We start from the raw sequence: 17,532 nt of genomic DNA, 5'->3' as shown, positions 1-17,532 counted from the left end.
ACTGTCTCCGAGTTGTCGTCTTCCAGGTCTGTGCTCATATTTTTCTCACATGATGTTAAGTTATTATTTACATATAGGCACACACCCCCGCCCCTTCTATTTTCCCTGTCTTTCCTGTAGAGTGTATATCCCTCCATGTTTAATGCCCAGTCATGCGACTCATTACACCATGTTTCTGTAATACCAATGATGTCGTAGTCATCCCTACTGATCACCGTTTCAAGCTCCCCGATTTTACTCACTAAGCTTCTTGCATTAGCCAGTAAGCATTTTAATTTATGTTTATTTTTAGATATGGCTCTAATATTGTGATTAGTTTCACCCCAGGACCCATTTGAATTCTTTACTAGCTTCCTCTTTCCCCTCTCCCCTTTAATAGACTCTCTACAGGCCTCCCCACAATGCACACTGCCTGCCCTCTCCATAGTTCCGGGAATTCTTCCTCTGTCATTCCCTCCTTCCCGTATACTAAGATCATCTGTACCTAAGAACTGTAATGGGGTAACGTGACTGTTACAACATAACATTTTATTACATGACATTCCTGATGCACCCTGAGAGTTACCCCCGATTATACCCTTGTTATGTCCCAGGACTTTGTCTATGTCTCCGTCCCCCCCCCCCCCCCCCCCCGTCGCCTAGTTTAAAATCTCCTCCAACCCTCTAACCATCCTTCCCCCCCCAGCACCGCAGCCCCCTCCTCGTTCAGGTGCAATCCATCACGGCAAAAAAGATGGCGCCTGACCGAGAAGTCCGCCCAGTGTTCCATGAACACGAATCCCTCTTTCCTACACCAATCCTTAAGCCACACATTTACCTCCCTGATCTCCCTCTGCCTCCCTGAGCTAGCACGTGGCACTGGTAATATTTCCGAGAAAATTACCCTAGATGTCCTCGCCTTTAATTTCTTACCTAATTCCCTATACTCTTTCTTGAGGACATCCCACCTACCATTGACTTTGTCGTTGGTGCCGATGTGCACCAAGACCGCCGGGTTGCTCCCAGCCCCTCCCAACAATCTGTCGACTCGGTCCGCGATGTGCCGTACCCGAGCACCCGGGAGGCAACAGACCGTGCGGCGATCGCGGTCCCGATAGCAGATTGCCCTGTCTGTTCTCCTAATGATGGAATCCCCTCCCCTACCACCACTATCTGCCTTGGTACCTCACTAACTGTCATCCCGTTTGAGCTAGAGGGACCGCTCCTCTGGTTGCTAGAGGGAGCCGTCTCCTCCAGCGCCGTCATTTCGTCTCTATCCTCCCCCGAAACTTCGTCCAACCGGGCAAATTTGTTCGGGTGTGATAGATCCGAGATGTCCTTCCTGTCCCTCTTGTTTCCCCTTCTTGTTTATTGTGTTTATATGTTCTTCTCAACATCCAAAATTGAGACAACAGTGTCCCCTACTGATTTTTACTATTTATATTATTGCCACAATTTGGACTTTGGAACTATGAAATAGCTTAGTCAGGAGTTCTGTGACATATAGGAACTGTCAGTGATAGATAGTCTCATTCCTGGAAGAAAACACTGACTACAGAAGTGCCAGGAATATCTGAAAATAACTCTGCCTCTAGAAGCCGAGGGCGGGGCTCCTGAGTTTGCTGATATGACTGCTGTATTGGACATCTGCTGAATCAATAACCTTAGAGAAGTATAATGAATTCATATCTTGGTATTCTCAAACTTAACCCGCCTGAAACAAATGCATATAAAAGTAGTATTTTACTCACTTTCTTGGTCCATGTGATAATCTGGGTCTCGGTGAAAGTGTCGTACGTCTCCTGGAAATAGTTCTGCATTTTCTCCTTGATGAGGGAAATGGTGATTTTGGAAGGATTAAGATTTTCCACCTCTGCGATAATGTTTGCTACGCGCCCAGATCCCTCCACGATGACGCATGGGGTGTTATTACACATGGAGTTGTAGATGGTCTGCGGGAGGACAATGTGGGGACATCAAGTCAGGGTTGGAGGAAAGGAAACTTGTTTAGATGCTGGAGGAGAATAAAAACAACTGAGCACCAAAGTATATCAGGAATGATCCAGGGACAGGATTATTACCTTGTCAATGTGATCTCAGCTCCAAGCTCCCTCTGCTCTAGAACTGCTCACTTCACGACAATGCCAAGTAACACCAAGCAGGTCATGCTACGCCCGTTCCACCCTGCATCTATACTGTACAGCTGGACAAGGGCCCTTATTCTGGTTGGTGCGGCCGGAGCCGCACACGGTGCTCCGGCCGCACAAACCAATCCCCGCCCACGAGACGGATCGCCACGGCCGTCCGTACACGGACGGCTGGCGATCCGCATAAAAATGGTGGAGGCGTACGCCTCCACCATGGTGGGAGCTGCCCCCTGCATTCGATGGTCGTCGACCATCGAAGGCAGGTCCGCACGCCCCAGCAGCTCCCGCAAGCTGAGACCACACGGACAATCGTCCGTGTGATAGCTTGCATGGGGGCTGAAAGCTGACATCCGGCGACGTCAGCTTTCCGCCCCCATGAGTTGCGTCATACCCTCATTACCATGCATACGCCCCGCGTTTGCATGGGAACGCCCATGAAACGCGGGGCGTACACATAGGGAAATGAGGGTATGAAGCCCCTCACGCCCCTATACGCCCCCTTTGCGGCGGACGAAATCCGTCTGCGGCGAAGGGGGCTGCACATGCGCAGATTGACCTCTGCGCATGTGCAGAATAAAAACATCGGCGGTACGGCCGCACGCGGGCCGTACCGTCCGAATTAGAATAAGGGCCATGGTGTGGGTCTCTGCGCCTGATATAGAGCTGTCCGCAAATCATTCACTTTCCTTTATTGGGGGGTCTCCACTCCCCCATGTACCGGCCTGGGCTGACCGGCCAGGGTGATCATGCTTTGGCCAGGGGACCTTATGTAAAAAGTGTCCCTCAGCTGAACCCGGTGCTGGCTTCCAAAATACAGGGGACCACTACGCCTTTTGTCCCCTGTATCTTGGGGACCAGGCCAAGAGTCTGGTACTGGTATAGAAATACAGGGGACCCCCTTTCGTTTTCAAGTACTGGATTGCTGCAACCAGGACCAACTCATTGGCTCGGGGCTGGTTATGCTCATTTTTTTTCTTATCATTTTTGCACAATTTTTCAGGGAGATCACGCATTGCCAGCTCATCAGTTTTGTTAGTACATACGCGATTAGTATAGGTGCGTTGTATGGTGGGATAGACCACAAGAGGTTTGTACATCCCACCCGAAGTGACATAGCCACAAAATACATGGTTCTAGTAATACTCACATCAAGAGTTCCAGGACCCCCCTCCAGCACCACACACACAATAGGGATTTTTATGGCAGTCCCTGAAATACAGAATGTCATCATGTTATTAATGGTACCACTCACATCCTGTTCCGTGGTATTTGTTAAGTACGATTGTCTGAGTGACAGATAGTCCCTTCGGGTGAACCCCCCCCCCCCCCCCTTCTGCATGACCAGGTCTGTGTGGCCGTGGGATATATACACACACGGATACATCTAGATATACACAGATGTCAGCACATGTGCACAATGGTGACCCTAAGCCACAGCCTGTGTCATTGCGGATGGGATGTTGACAACAGTGGTGTAACTATACATTTTGCTCCCCCCACATGGGGCTATTAGTGCAAACAGCAAAAATGTAACATCAGCCCCTTAGCCATTATAAAAATAAAAAATCACGGTGAGATTCCCTCGCTATTCAACTTAAGATTCGAGTGCTATGCAATCTTTGCTATCTCTGTACTATCTACATACAATTCATACCATCTGCATCAGATTTGCACTATATACAGTAGTTATTGCTGCCCTGTCTATCTGCGTTTCGAGTTGTGCTGTCGCGGGAGCGCACATCGGGATCGCAAGGTAAAAACCTGTGCGATCTGCATACAATCTGCATGTGATTTGGACTACTGTATATAGTCAAAATCTAATGTGAAATCTCTCCGTGTGTACACAGCATAAATCACTATTGGGAGTTTTCTGCCCAGTGCACATAATGTTATCCTCTCTTACTACCACAGTGCCGGGATTCACACATCCTTATCATGACTGTTCTAGAGGGATCATTATGCGAATAAGCAGCTCTTCACAGGCATTATGCATGTAACTGGCACTACAAGGGGCATTGTGTGTGCAAGTGGCTCTACAGGGGGTATTATGCTTGTAAGCAATACCTCATGGGGCATTGTGCATGTAAGCGGCACTAAACTGCCATGGGGGGTGACAATGTATTCCTCTTTGTGTATAGGGTTACCCGGAAGTTTCGTGAACACTGGTGCCACCAGCAGATGAGGCATCTTTGCAATGGAACCCCAGGCAGAGGATAATTAGAAACCTTACCATGGGAAATAATATACACTGGGCATTAGGTTGTGTGATATAATTTGTACTGGGCATTAAGGTGTGTGTCACAATGTGAAATGGGCAATAGGGTTTGTGGTATAATGTGTAAAGGGCATTACCGTGTGACACAATATGTACTGGGCATTATGGTGTGTGGCACAATGTGTAATGGGCATTTTGTTGTGTGGTACAATGTGAAATGGGCACCACGGTCTGTGGTAAAATGTGTAATAAGCATTCCGGTATGTGGCACAACGTGTAATGGGCATTTTGTTCTGTGGTGTAATGGGCATAATGGTGTGGCATAATGTGTAATGGGCATAACAGTGTGTTGCATAATGTGTAATGGGCATAACAGTGTGTTGCGTAATGGGCATAACAGTGTGTTGCATAATGTGTAATGGGCATAACAGTGTGTTGCATAATGTGTAATGGGCATAACAGTGTGTTGCATAATGTGTAATGGGCATAACAGTGTGTTGCATAATGTGTAATGGGCATAACAGTGTGTTCCATAATGTGTAATGGGCATAACAGTGTGTTGCATAATGTGTAATGGGCATTACAGTGTAGCATAATACATCTGCCCCTAAATGATGGAAGCACAGAGTTATTAATGCAGGTAGTTAGAGGAAAGACGGTCCTAAGAGGGGACCAGGGATTGAGCAAGGGATGGAGAGTGTAAGAGATGCTGAGGTTGTGTAATAGAAGCAGGGGGGAGAGAGAAGCAGGCCCTGAGAGGATAGCAGTGAGTCTGAGATCGAGGGGTGGAGAGTGTGAGCGTATAGCAGGAGGTGAGAGAGGGATGGAAGAGGTGAGAGTTGCAGGGACACAGAGGAGAGCATGTGGGGAGTGGCAGACAGCTACCTGGGATGAAGATATTGGCACATAAGGAGTCATTGGAGGAAGATTGTACCTCCAAGCTCTCCACCTGCCGCCTCTAGAGCCAGCTTGTCCGCCTAATCCTAGCTGCAGACACAACTTGACGCCCGTTATTCACCGTCCCTTACACCTACTGCGGCGAATCAGAGCTAACGCTGCTTCCGCAGGGGAAGACACCAGAGTTAGCCTGCCCACTCCCACCCAGCTGCAAGTACAACTGTCCGCCTGCCAATTACCGGCTAATCTGCCAACCAGCGGCGGCTAAGATCTAACGCCGCTCCCGCCGGAGCACAGTATGTCAGTGCTGCAGCCAATACGGGACATGGGGTTGCGCCGATACAAACAGGCTCCCCTCCATTGTTGCATTTGTGGGCGAGATATCACATTGTTACTATCGCTACCACACTATCTGCCACTTTTGCTGCCTTTGATGAACTGCTACAATACATGTTCTGCTTACATGCTATAACTACCATGGGCAAACTGAATATACGTGTGTGGTGTACGGATATTGTGTCTGGACTGTGACTCTCTGGAGGAACATTATCTAACTATGTTGATATAACCCCCTGATAACTGATATTAACCCATCTGTTCCACCGTATGGACGCTGGCTCTATAAGTATAAATAACTCTCATTGGATATTACATTTATTGCCGGAGACTGAGATACTTGCAATTTACTTTTTAGTCTATTTCTATTTGTATGTGTTTAAAGGCGCTTCCAGCCTTGTCAGCGAATTATTATTTCATGTATTAAATTGATTGTCTTTTTACTCTATAAAATATTTCTTTTTTAAAGCGTGTCCAGTATCATTTAGGTCCTCACATCATTGCTTAGAAATGAACATTCACCGGTCAGCGCTTAGTGTTACAACATTATTTTTGTGTTTCTCCCTCCATGTCCCCCTATACCATATCCGTCTAGACCAAACACTCTAACGAAGGGCTGGGCAATAAGCAGCCCTCCAGCTGTTGATGAACTAAAAATCCCAGCATGCCTTGCATCACATTCAGCATGGCCAAATAGCAAAACTAAGGCAAGGCATGCTGGGATGTGTAGTTCAGCAACAGCTGGAGGGCCGCTTATTGTCCACCCCTGATCTAACGGGTCATGTGAAAGGCTGAACTTAATAGACATGCGTCTTTTTTCAACCGCAACTAGTATGAACAAAAAGAAGAGAAAAAAAAGAAAGAAATAGATAGAAAAAGAAGAAATAGGGAGAGAGGTAGAGGAAGAAGAAGCAGCAGCAGGATAATATTCATAAGAAGACCGGAGTAGAGCATATACAACATTTTGTGAAACTATGCTTTGATCCTTTCCCCTACAGAATCCTCTTCAAACACCTCACACTCACATACAGGACCATCTCTAATTCCATTGCTCCATATATCTCTAACCACATCTCCATTCATACACCCTCCCGACCTCTATGGTTGGCCGACGACTGTCGTCTCTCCTCCACCCTGATCACTGCTTCCCATGCTAGAGTACAGGACTTTGCCCGTGCTGCACCCCTTCAGTGGAACGCACTCCCTCGCTCCATTAGACTCTCCCCGACCTTGCAAAGCTCCATACGGGCACTGAAAACTCACCTATTCATCAAAGCGTACCCTTCCACTGCATAAACCAGCTGGTTCTCCGACCCCTTGCCTGTTTACATCCTGCTATCTAACCACCACCCCCTCGCTTGCACCTCTTGTAATCTGTCTGTCTCCCCTTCCTACTAGATTGTAAGCTCCTCCGAGCAGGGCCCTCTTCCCTCCTGTTGTCAAAGCCCACTTCTCTTCACATGTCACTCACAGCTCTCCTATACTCCAACACTCAGTGACCATCTTCGTCTGCATACTCATCTCCATCATTGGCCTCAAGCCTCTAGTTGTATGTTGATTGAGTCCTCACTACTTATATCTAAGCTGTAATGTGTATTGATCTGTGGCGCTCTGTATTTGTACTGTATTTTTGTTATTTATTCAATGTTATGCCAAGTTTTGTCTCCCTGTATTGTTCCTTTGTACGGCGCTGCGAAACACTTGTGGCGCCTTATAAATAAAATTATAATAATAATAATCCTATCTCACCTCCTTTCTGCATTGTTTGTTGAGAAATGAATTTCTCCAGTCGAGTACGCAGTGCAATTTCCACCCCATAACGTCCGTGCGTCCCATCATCCACCAGAATAAAATGTGTGTGGTTGTTATCCAGACAGCACAAGGCCCCCTGAGATCCTTCATCCATTGGGTACAGTGCTGGAGCTCCGCCCTGCAGGGATGACATATAAGAAGTAGAATAAGAATATACACACACACCACACTGACGTGTCACTGCCCGGAGATATGTACATACGTCATAGGATTAATGACACTTGGAACACATGTAAATAATAAATAAGTGCTACAACCTCCTAAAATGAGGCCTCCCAGGTGTCTATGAGCAGGAGGAAATCTTCTGTGATCCATAGCTGAAGAATGCCAGCACCCTAGAGGATATCCGTGGTAGGGTAGCACAATGTGTCCTTTTGGGAATCTATCGGGAATCTCTTCTGTATATGCGAGCGGATGTGTATATTGGCTGCCTAGCGAGCAGGTACACGCCACCCCACTGGCCGAATCCCCATGTTACGATGCGAGCGGATGTGTATATTGGCTGCCTAGCGAGCAGGTAAACACCACCCCACTGGCCGAATCCCCATGCCACGATGCGAGCGGATGTGTATATTGGCTGCCTAGCGAGCAGGTAAACACCACCCCACTGGCCGAATCCCCATGCCACGATGCGAGCGGATGTGTATATTGGCTGCCTAGCGAGCAGGTACACGCAACCCCACTTGCCGAATCCCCATGCCACGATGCGAGCGGATGTGTATATTGGCTGCCTAGCGAGCAGGTACACGCCACCCCACTGGCCGAATCCCCATGCCACGATGCGAGCGGATGTGTATATTGGCTGCCTAGCGAGCAGGTAAACACCACCCCACTGGCCGAATCCCCATGCCACGATGCGAGCGGATGTGTATATTGGCTGCCTAGCGAGCAGGTAAACACCACCCCACTGGCCGAATCCCCATGCCATGATGTGAGCGGATGTGTATATTGGCTGCCTAGCGAGCAGGTAAACACCACCCCACTGGCCGAATCCCCATGCCACGATGCGAGCGGATGTGTATATTGGCTGCCTAGCGAGCAGGTAAACACCACCCCACTGGCCGAATCCCCATGCCATGATGCGAGCGGATGTGTATATTGGCTGCCTAGCGAGCAGGTAAACGCCACCCCGCTGGCCGAATCCCCATGCCATGATGCGAGCGGATGTGTATATTGGCTGCCTAGCGAGCAGGTACACGCCACCCCACTGGCCGAATCCCCATGCCACGATGCGAGCGGATGTGTATATTGGCTGCCTAGCGAGCAGGTAAACACCACCCCACTGGCCGAATCCCCATGCCACGATGCGAGCGGATGTGTATATTGGCTGCCTAGCGAGCAGGTAAACACCACCCCACTGGCCGAATCCCCATGCCACGATGTGAGCGGATGTGTATATTGGCTGCCTAGCGAGCAGGTAAACACCACCCCACTGGCCGAATCCCCATGCCATGATGCGAGCGGATGTGTATATTGGCTGCCTAGCGAGCAGGTAAACGCCACCCCGCTGGCCGAATCCCCATGCCATGATGCGAGCGGATGTGTATATTGGCTGCCTAGCGAGCAGGTACACGCCACCCCACTGGCCGAATCCCCATGCCACGATGCGAGCGGATGTGTATATTGTCTGCCTAGCGAGCAGGTAAACACCACCCCACTGGCCGAATCCCCATGCCACGATGCGAGCGGATGTGTATATTGGCTGCCTAGCGAGCAGGTAAACACCACCCCACAGGCCGAATCCCCATGCCACGATGCGAGCGGATGTGTATATTGGCTGCCTAGCGAGCAGGTAAACACCACCCCACTGGCCGAATCCCCATGCCACGATGCGAGCGGATGTGTATATTGGCTGCCTAGCGAGCAGGTACACGCCCCCCCACTGGCCGAATCCCCATGACTCGATGCGAGCGGATGTGTATATTGGCTGCCAAGCGAGCAGGTAAACACCACCCCACTGGCCGAATCCCCATGCCACGATGCGAGCGGATGTGTATATTGGCTGCCTAGCGAGCAGGTACACGCCACCCCACTGGCCGAATCCCCATGCCACGATGCGAGCGGATGTGTATATTGTCTACCTAGCGAGCAGGTAAACACCACCCCACTGGCCGAATCCCCATGCCACGATGCGAGCGGATGTGTATATTGGCTGCCTAGCGAGCAGGTAAATGACACCCCACTGGCCGAATCCCCATGCCACGATGCGAGCGGATGTGTATATTGGCTGCCTAGCGAGCAGGTAAACACCACCCCACTGGCCGAATCCCCATGCCACGATGCGAGCGGATGTGTATATTGGCTGCCTAGCGAGCAGGTACACGCCACCCCACTGGCCGAATCCCCATGCCACGATGCGAGCGGATGTGTATATTGTCTACCTAGCGAGCAGGTAAACACCACCCCACTGGCCGAATCCCCATGCCACGATGCGAGCGGATGTGTATATTGGCTGCCTAGCGAGCAGGTAAATGACACCCCACTGGCCGAATCCCCATGCCACGATGCGAGCGGATGTGTATATTGGCTGCCTAGCGAGCAGGTAAACACCACCCCACTGGCCGAATCCCCATGCCACGATGCGAGCGGATGTGTATATTGGCTGCCTAGCGAGCAGGTAAATGACACCCCACTGGCCGAATCCCCATGCCACGATGCGAGCGGATGTGTATATTGGCTGCCTAGCGAGCAGGTAAATGCCACCCCACTGGCCGAATCCTCATGTCACGATGCGAGCGGATGTGTATATTGGCTGCCTAGCGAGCAGGTACACGCCACCCCACTGGCCGAATCCCCATGCCACGATGCCAGCGGATGTGTATATTGGCTGCCTAGCGAGCAGGTAAATGACACCCCACTGGCCGAATCCCCATGCCACGATGCGAGCAGATGTGTATATTGGCTGCCTAGCGAGCAGGTAAACACCACCCCACTGGCCGAATCCCCATGCCACGATGCGAGCGGATGTGTATATTGGCTGCCTAGCGAGCAGGTAAACACCACCCCACTGGCCGAATCCCCATGCCACGATGCGAGCGGATGTGTATATTGGCTGCCTAGCGAGCAGGTAAACACCACCCCACTGGCCGAATCCCCATGCCATGATGTGAGCGGATGTGTATATTGGCTGCCTAGCGAGCAGGTAAACACCACCCCACTGGCCGAATCCCCATGCCACGATGCGAGCGGATGTGTATATTGGCTGCCTAGCGAGCAGGTAAACACCACCCCACTGGCCGAATCCCCATGCCATGATGCGAGCGGATGTGTATATTGGCTGCCTAGCGAGCAGGTAAACGCCACCCCGCTGGCCGAATCCCCATGCCATGATGCGAGCGGATGTGTATATTGGCTGCCTAGCGAGCAGGTACACGCCACCCCACTGGCCGAATCCCCATGCCACGATGCGAGCGGATGTGTATATTGGCTGCCTAGCGAGCAGGTAAACACCACCCCACTGGCCGAATCCCCATGCCACGATGCGAGCGGATGTGTATATTGGCTGCCTAGCGAGCAGGTAAACACCACCCCACTGGCCGAATCCCCATGCCACGATGTGAGCGGATGTGTATATTCGCTGCCTAGCGAGCAGGTAAACACCACCCCACTGGCCGAATCCCCATGCCATGATGCGAGCGGATGTGTATATTGGCTGCCTAGCGAGCAGGTAAACGCCACCCCGCTGGCCGAATCCCCATGCCATGATGCGAGCGGATGTGTATATTGGCTGCCTAGCGAGCAGGTACACGCCACCCCACTGGCCGAATCCCCATGCCACGATGCGAGCGGATGTGTATATTGTCTGCCTAGCGAGCAGGTAAACACCACCCCACTGGCCGAATCCCCATGCCACGATGCGAGCGGATGTGTATATTGGCTGCCTAGCGAGCAGGTAAACACCACCCCACAGGCCGAATCCCCATGCCACGATGCGAGCGGATGTGTATATTGGCTGCCTAGCGAGCAGGTAAACACCACCCCACTGGCCGAATCCCCATGCCACGATGCGAGCGGATGTGTATATTGGCTGCCTAGCGAGCAGGTACACGCCCCCCCACTGGCCGAATCCCCATGACTCGATGCGAGCGGATGTGTATATTGGCTGCCAAGCGAGCAGGTAAACACCACCCCACTGGCCGAATCCCCATGCCACGATGCGAGCGGATGTGTATATTGGCTGCCTAGCGAGCAGGTACACGCCACCCCACTGGCCGAATCCCCATGCCACGATGCGAGCGGATGTGTATATTGTCTACCTAGCGAGCAGGTAAACACCACCCCACTGGCCGAATCCCCATGCCACGATGCGAGCGGATGTGTATATTGGCTGCCTAGCGAGCAGGTAAATGACACCCCACTGGCCGAATCCCCATGCCACGATGCGAGCGGATGTGTATATTGGCTGCCTAGCGAGCAGGTAAACACCACCCCACTGGCCGAATCCCCATGCCACGATGCGAGCGGATGTGTATATTGGCTGCCTAGCGAGCAGGTACACGCCACCCCACTGGCCGAATCCCCATGCCACGATGCGAGCGGATGTGTATATTGTCTACCTAGCGAGCAGGTAAACACCACCCCACTGGCCGAATCCCCATGCCACGATGCGAGCGGATGTGTATATTGGCTGCCTAGCGAGCAGGTAAATGACACCCCACTGGCCGAATCCCCATGCCACGATGCGAGCGGATGTGTATATTGGCTGCCTAGCGAGCAGGTAAACACCACCCCACTGGCCGAATCCCCATGCCACGATGCGAGCGGATGTGTATATTGGCTGCCTAGCGAGCAGGTAAATGACACCCCACTGGCCGAATCCCCATGCCACGATGCGAGCGGATGTGTATATTGGCTGCCTAGCGAGCAGGTAAATGCCACCCCACTGGCCGAATCCTCATGTCACGATGCGAGCGGATGTGTATATTGGCTGCCTAGCGAGCAGGTACACGCCACCCCACTGGCCGAATCCCCATGCCACGATGCCAGCGGATGTGTATATTGGCTGCCTAGCGAGCAGGTAAATGACACCCCACTGGCCGAATCCCCATGCCACGATGCGAGCAGATGTGTATATTGGCTGCCTAGCGAGCAGGTAAACACCACCCCACTGGCCGAATCCCCATGCCACGATGCGAGCAGATGTGTATATTGGCTGCCTAGCGAGCAGGTAAATGCCACCCCACTGGCCGAATCCTCATGTCACGATGCGAGCGGATGTGTATATTGGCTGCCTAGCGAGCAGGTAAACACGACCCCACTGGCCGAATCCCCATGTCACGATGCGAGCGGATGTGTATATTGGCTGCCTAGTGAGCAGGTAAACACCACCCCACTGGCCGAATCCCCATGCCACGATGCGAGCGGATGTGTATATTGGCTGCCTAGCGAGCAGGTACACGCCACCCCACTGGCCGAATCCCCATGCCACGATGCGAGCGGATGTGTATATTGGCTGCCTAGCGAGCAGGTAAATGACACCCCACTGGCCGAATCCCCATGCCACGATGCGAGCGGATGTGTATATTGGCTGCCTAGCGAGCAGGTAAATGCCACCCCACTGGCCGAATCCTCATGTCACGATGCGAGCGGATGTGTATATTGGCTGCCTAGCGAGCAGGTACACGCCACCCCACTTGCCGAATCCCCATGCCACGATGCGAGCGGATGTGTATATTGGCTGCCTAGCGAGCAGGTACACGTCCCCCCACTGGCCGAATCCCCATGCCACGATGCGAGCAGATGTGTATATTGGCTGCCTAGCGAGCAGGTAAACACCACCCTACTGGTCGAATCCCCATGTCACGATGCGAGCGGATGTGTATATTGGCTGCCTAGCGAGCAGGTAAACGCCACCCCACTGGCCGAATCCCCATGTCACGATGCGAGCGGATGTGTATATTGGCTGCCTAGCGAGCAGGTAAACGCCACCCCACTGGCCGAATCCCCATGTCACGATGCGAGCGGATGTGTATATTGGCTGCCTAGCGAGCAGGTACACGCCACCCCACTTGCCGAATCCCCATGCCACGATGCGGGCGGATGTGTATATTGGCTGCCTAGCGAGCAGGTAAATGACACCCCACTGGCCGAATCCCCATGCCACGATGCGAGCGGATGTGTATATTGGCTGCCTAGCGAGCAGGTAAATGACACCCCACTGGCCGAATCCCCATGTCACGATGCGAGCGGATGTGTATATTGGCTGCCTAGCGAGCAGGTAAACACCACCCCACTGGCCGAATCCCCATGTTACGATGCGAGCGGATGTGTATATTGGCTGCCTAGCGAGCAGGTACACGTAACCCCACTGGCCGAATCCCCATGCCACGATGCGAGCGGATGTGTATATTGGCTGCCTAGCGAGCAGGTAAACACCACCCCACTGGCCAAATCCCCATGTCACGATGCGAGCGGATGTGTATATTGGCTGCCTAGCGAGCAGGTAAATGACACCCCACTGGCCGAATCCCCATGCCACGATGCGAGCGGATGTGTATATTGGCTGCCTAGCGAGCAGGTACACGCCACCCCACTGGCCGAATCCCCATGCCACGATGCGAGCGGGTGTGTATATTGGCTGCCTAGCGAGCAGGTAAATGACACCCCACTGGCCAAATCCCCATGCCACGATGCGAGCGAATGTGTGTATTGGCTGCCTAGCGAGCAGGTACACGCCACCCCATTGGCCGAATCCCCATGCCACGATGCGAGCGGATGTGTATATTGGCTGCCTAGCGAGCAGGTAAATGACACCCCACTGGCCAAATCCCCATGCCACGATGCGAGCGGATGTGTATATTGGCTGCCTAGCGAGCAGGTACACGCCACCCCACTGGCCGAATCCCCATGCCACGATGCGAGCGGATGTGTATATTGGCTGCCTAGCGAGCAGGTAAATGACACCCCACTGGCCAAATCCCCATGCCACGATGCGAGCGGATGTGTATATTGGCTGCCTAGCGAGCAGGTACACGCCACCCCACTGGCCAAATCCCCATGCCACGATGCGAGCGGATGTGTATATTGGCTGCCTAGCGAGCAGGTACACGCCCCCCCACTTGCCGAATCCCCATGCCACGATGCGGGCGGATGTGTATATTGGCTGCCTAGCGAGCAGGTAAATGACACCCCACTGGCCGAATCCCCATGCCACGATGCGAGCGGATGTGTATATTGGCTGCCTAGCGAGCAGGTAAATGACACCCCACTGGCCGAATCCCCATGTCACGATGCGAGCGGATGTGTATATTGGCTGCCTAGCGAGCAGGTAAACACCACCCCACTGGCCGAATCCCCATGTTACGATGCGAGCGGATGTGTATATTGGCTGCCTAGCGAGCAGGTACACGTAACCCCACTGGCCGAATCCCCATGCCACGATGCGAGCGGATGTGTATATTGGCTGCCTAGCGAGCAGGTAAACACCACCCCACTGGCCAAATCCCCATGTCACGATGCGAGCGGATGTGTATATTGGCTGCCTAGCGAGCAGGTAAATGACACCCCACTGGCCGAATCCCCATGCCACGATGCGAGCGGATGTGTATATTGGCTGCCTAGCGAGCAGGTACACGCCACCCCACTGGCCGAATCCCCATGCCACGATGCGAGCGGGTGTGTATATTGGCTGCCTAGCGAGCAGGTAAATGACACCCCACTGGCCAAATCCCCATGCCACGATGCGAGCGGATGTGTATATTGGCTGCCTAGCGAGCAGGTACACGCCACCCCATTGGCCGAATCCCCATGCCACGATGCGAGCGGATGTGTATATTGGCTGCCTAGCGAGCAGGTAAATGACACCCCACTGGCCAAATCCCCATGCCACGATGCGAGCGGATGTGTATATTGGCTGCCTAGCGAGCAGGTACACGCCACCCCACTGGCCGAATCCCCATGCCACGATGCGAGCGGATGTGTATATTGGCTGCCTAGCGAGCAGGTACACGCCCCCCCACTGGCCGAATCCCCATGCCACGATGCGAGCGGATGTTTATATTGGCTGCCTAGCGAGCAGGTACACGCCACCCCACTGGCCGAATCCCCATGCCACGATGCGAGCGGATGTGTATATTGGCTGCCTAGCGAGTAGGTAAACACCACCCCACTGGCCGAATCCCCATGCCACGATGCGAGCGGATGTGTATATTGGCTGCCTAGCGAGCAGGTACACGCCACCCCACTGGCCGAATCCCCATGCCACGATGCGAGCGGATGTGTATATTGGCTGCCTAGCGAGCAGGTACACACCACCCCACTGGCCGAATCCCCATGCCACGATGCGAGCGGATGTGTATATTGGCTGCCTAGTGAGGACCCTTGGGTACTGAGATCACAGCTCCAGAGCTTACCACACAGACACCTCCAGCAGCCATACATCGGGATACCGCAACACCAGAGAGGGCCTGTGACTTTTTCTTTCCCCCCCCATCCCTTTCTTGGTCCTTGGACAGTGACCCACCACCCACCATGTGGTAATATGCTTATACATCTTGTCTATTTATGAGTCAGTGATACAGCAATTTATTGTCCAGGAGTGAGCAAACCAATTAGCTTTTTACTCAATATTTTAATTTATTTTTGTATTGTAACAATTGTGTACTTTCTATATAAACTTATTCTTATATCTACCAATTGTGTGTTATTCATTTTAGTTAAGAAGCGCTGTTCCCCTACTTTTTCTTCTTTTTTGTCTACCATTGTTAGGGTTTGACTAGCCCTAAATTGAACAGCAGCTTCTCTAGAGGATCAGCTCATACTAAGGTGCCCTAGTCTAGAACTCTGTGAGACCAAGACACTCTGCTTTTTTAGATCTTCAGAGATATATAAACCTAAAAAACACCTCCTCAATAGGCATACCCTCCATGACTGTGGGAAGTATTGGCCTACCACAGACTCGCCTAAAATCTATTACATCTCCTTGGTTTTGTTGGTGTTTAATAGCAAACAATTTGTTTGCTCCATTCAAGTAGTCTAAAAACCTCAAACCTGTAATGTTTTCGGTTATCAGGCCAACCACAGCGGTGTCGTCCGCAAACTTCACTATCTTAACAGATTTTGAAATCAACAATCATACGTTAACAGAGAATATAGCAGCGGACTCAAAACGCATCCCTGTGGCACGCCTGTACTAACCATAACCTCACCAGAGATCAGTTTACCAAGTTTTACTACTTGTTTTTTATCAATCAAAAAAATGTAAATCCTATTGCACAAGTACCTACTTAAGCCTAAATTAAAAAGTTTAGATACCAATGACACCGGTATGATGGTATTAAACGCAGAATTAAAATTCACAAATAAAATTTTAACATAATAACCCCTTTTCTCTAGAAGACTCTTAGTCTGATGTAACACCAATAAAACCACATCATTTGTAGACCTGTTTGCTCTATAAGCAAACTGGAAAGGGTCAAAGTTAACAGCATAATGGGATTTAATATAGCTTAAAATCAGGCGTTCAAAACATTTAATCGACCAACGATGTTAGGGCAATAGGCCGATAATCGTCCAAACCCTTAGGGACACTTTTCTTGGGTGTTGGTATTACTGTCATGGCCATAAAACACTTAGGGATCACACAAGCCTGAAGCGAGATATTAAACGTGAAAATCCCTTGCAGTTGTTCGCTACACCCTCTAAGAACCTTGCCTGGAATCCCATCAGGGCCGGCAGCCTTCCCAGAGCAACACCCTCTGAGAACCTTACCCGGGATCCCATCAGGGCCGGCAGCCTTCCCTAGACCTTCACCCTCTGAGAACCTTACCCAAGATTCCATCAGGGCCGGCAGCCTTCCCTAGACCTTCACCCTCTGAGAACCTTACCCAAGATCCCATCAGGGCCGGCAGCCTTCCCTAGACCTACACCCTCTAAAAACCTTACCCGGGATCCCATCAGGGCCGGCAGCCTCCCCTAGACCTACACCCTACAAACTCCTTCGAACCTCCTGCTCATCAAGTACAATTTGTACCTCCTCTGGTCTAGTCCATCTTACTCGCGGTGGCCAAATTATTGTTATCAAATCTAGTATAAAACTCATTTAGGTCTTCCACTAAGGCCGTGTTTGCAGCAGAGGGCTCAGCTTTTTTTGGCTTATACAGTAGCTAGTAATTTCCTGCAAACCCTGCCACATACTTTTCGAATTGT

The 17,532-nt window shown here is 51.8% G+C and overlaps 1 protein-coding gene across 1 annotated transcript in view; it reads right to left on the bottom strand.

Moving 5' to 3' along the window:
* The window catches only part of LOC146058640 (transient receptor potential cation channel subfamily M member 2-like), a 561,103-nt gene that overhangs the window by 500,531 nt on the left and 43,040 nt on the right, over positions 1-17,532 (bottom strand). The window contains exons 2-4 of the mRNA XM_083170913.1: positions 7,324-7,504; positions 3,274-3,335; positions 1,731-1,931 (exon numbers count right to left, since the gene is read on the bottom strand). Coding sequence (XP_083027039.1) covers positions 1,731-1,931; positions 3,274-3,335; positions 7,324-7,504 — 444 coding nt within the window. The remainder of the gene's footprint in view (positions 1-1,730; positions 1,932-3,273; positions 3,336-7,323; positions 7,505-17,532) is intronic.

The sequence above is a fragment of the Crinia signifera genome, chromosome 2, assembly GCF_055691185.1.
Source record: "Crinia signifera chromosome 2, ASM5569118v1, whole genome shotgun sequence".
Taxonomy (NCBI): domain Eukaryota; kingdom Metazoa; phylum Chordata; class Amphibia; order Anura; family Myobatrachidae; genus Crinia; species Crinia signifera.
The sequence above is the reverse complement of the archived record's forward strand: the minus strand, read 5'-3'. Positions and strand labels throughout refer to the sequence as shown.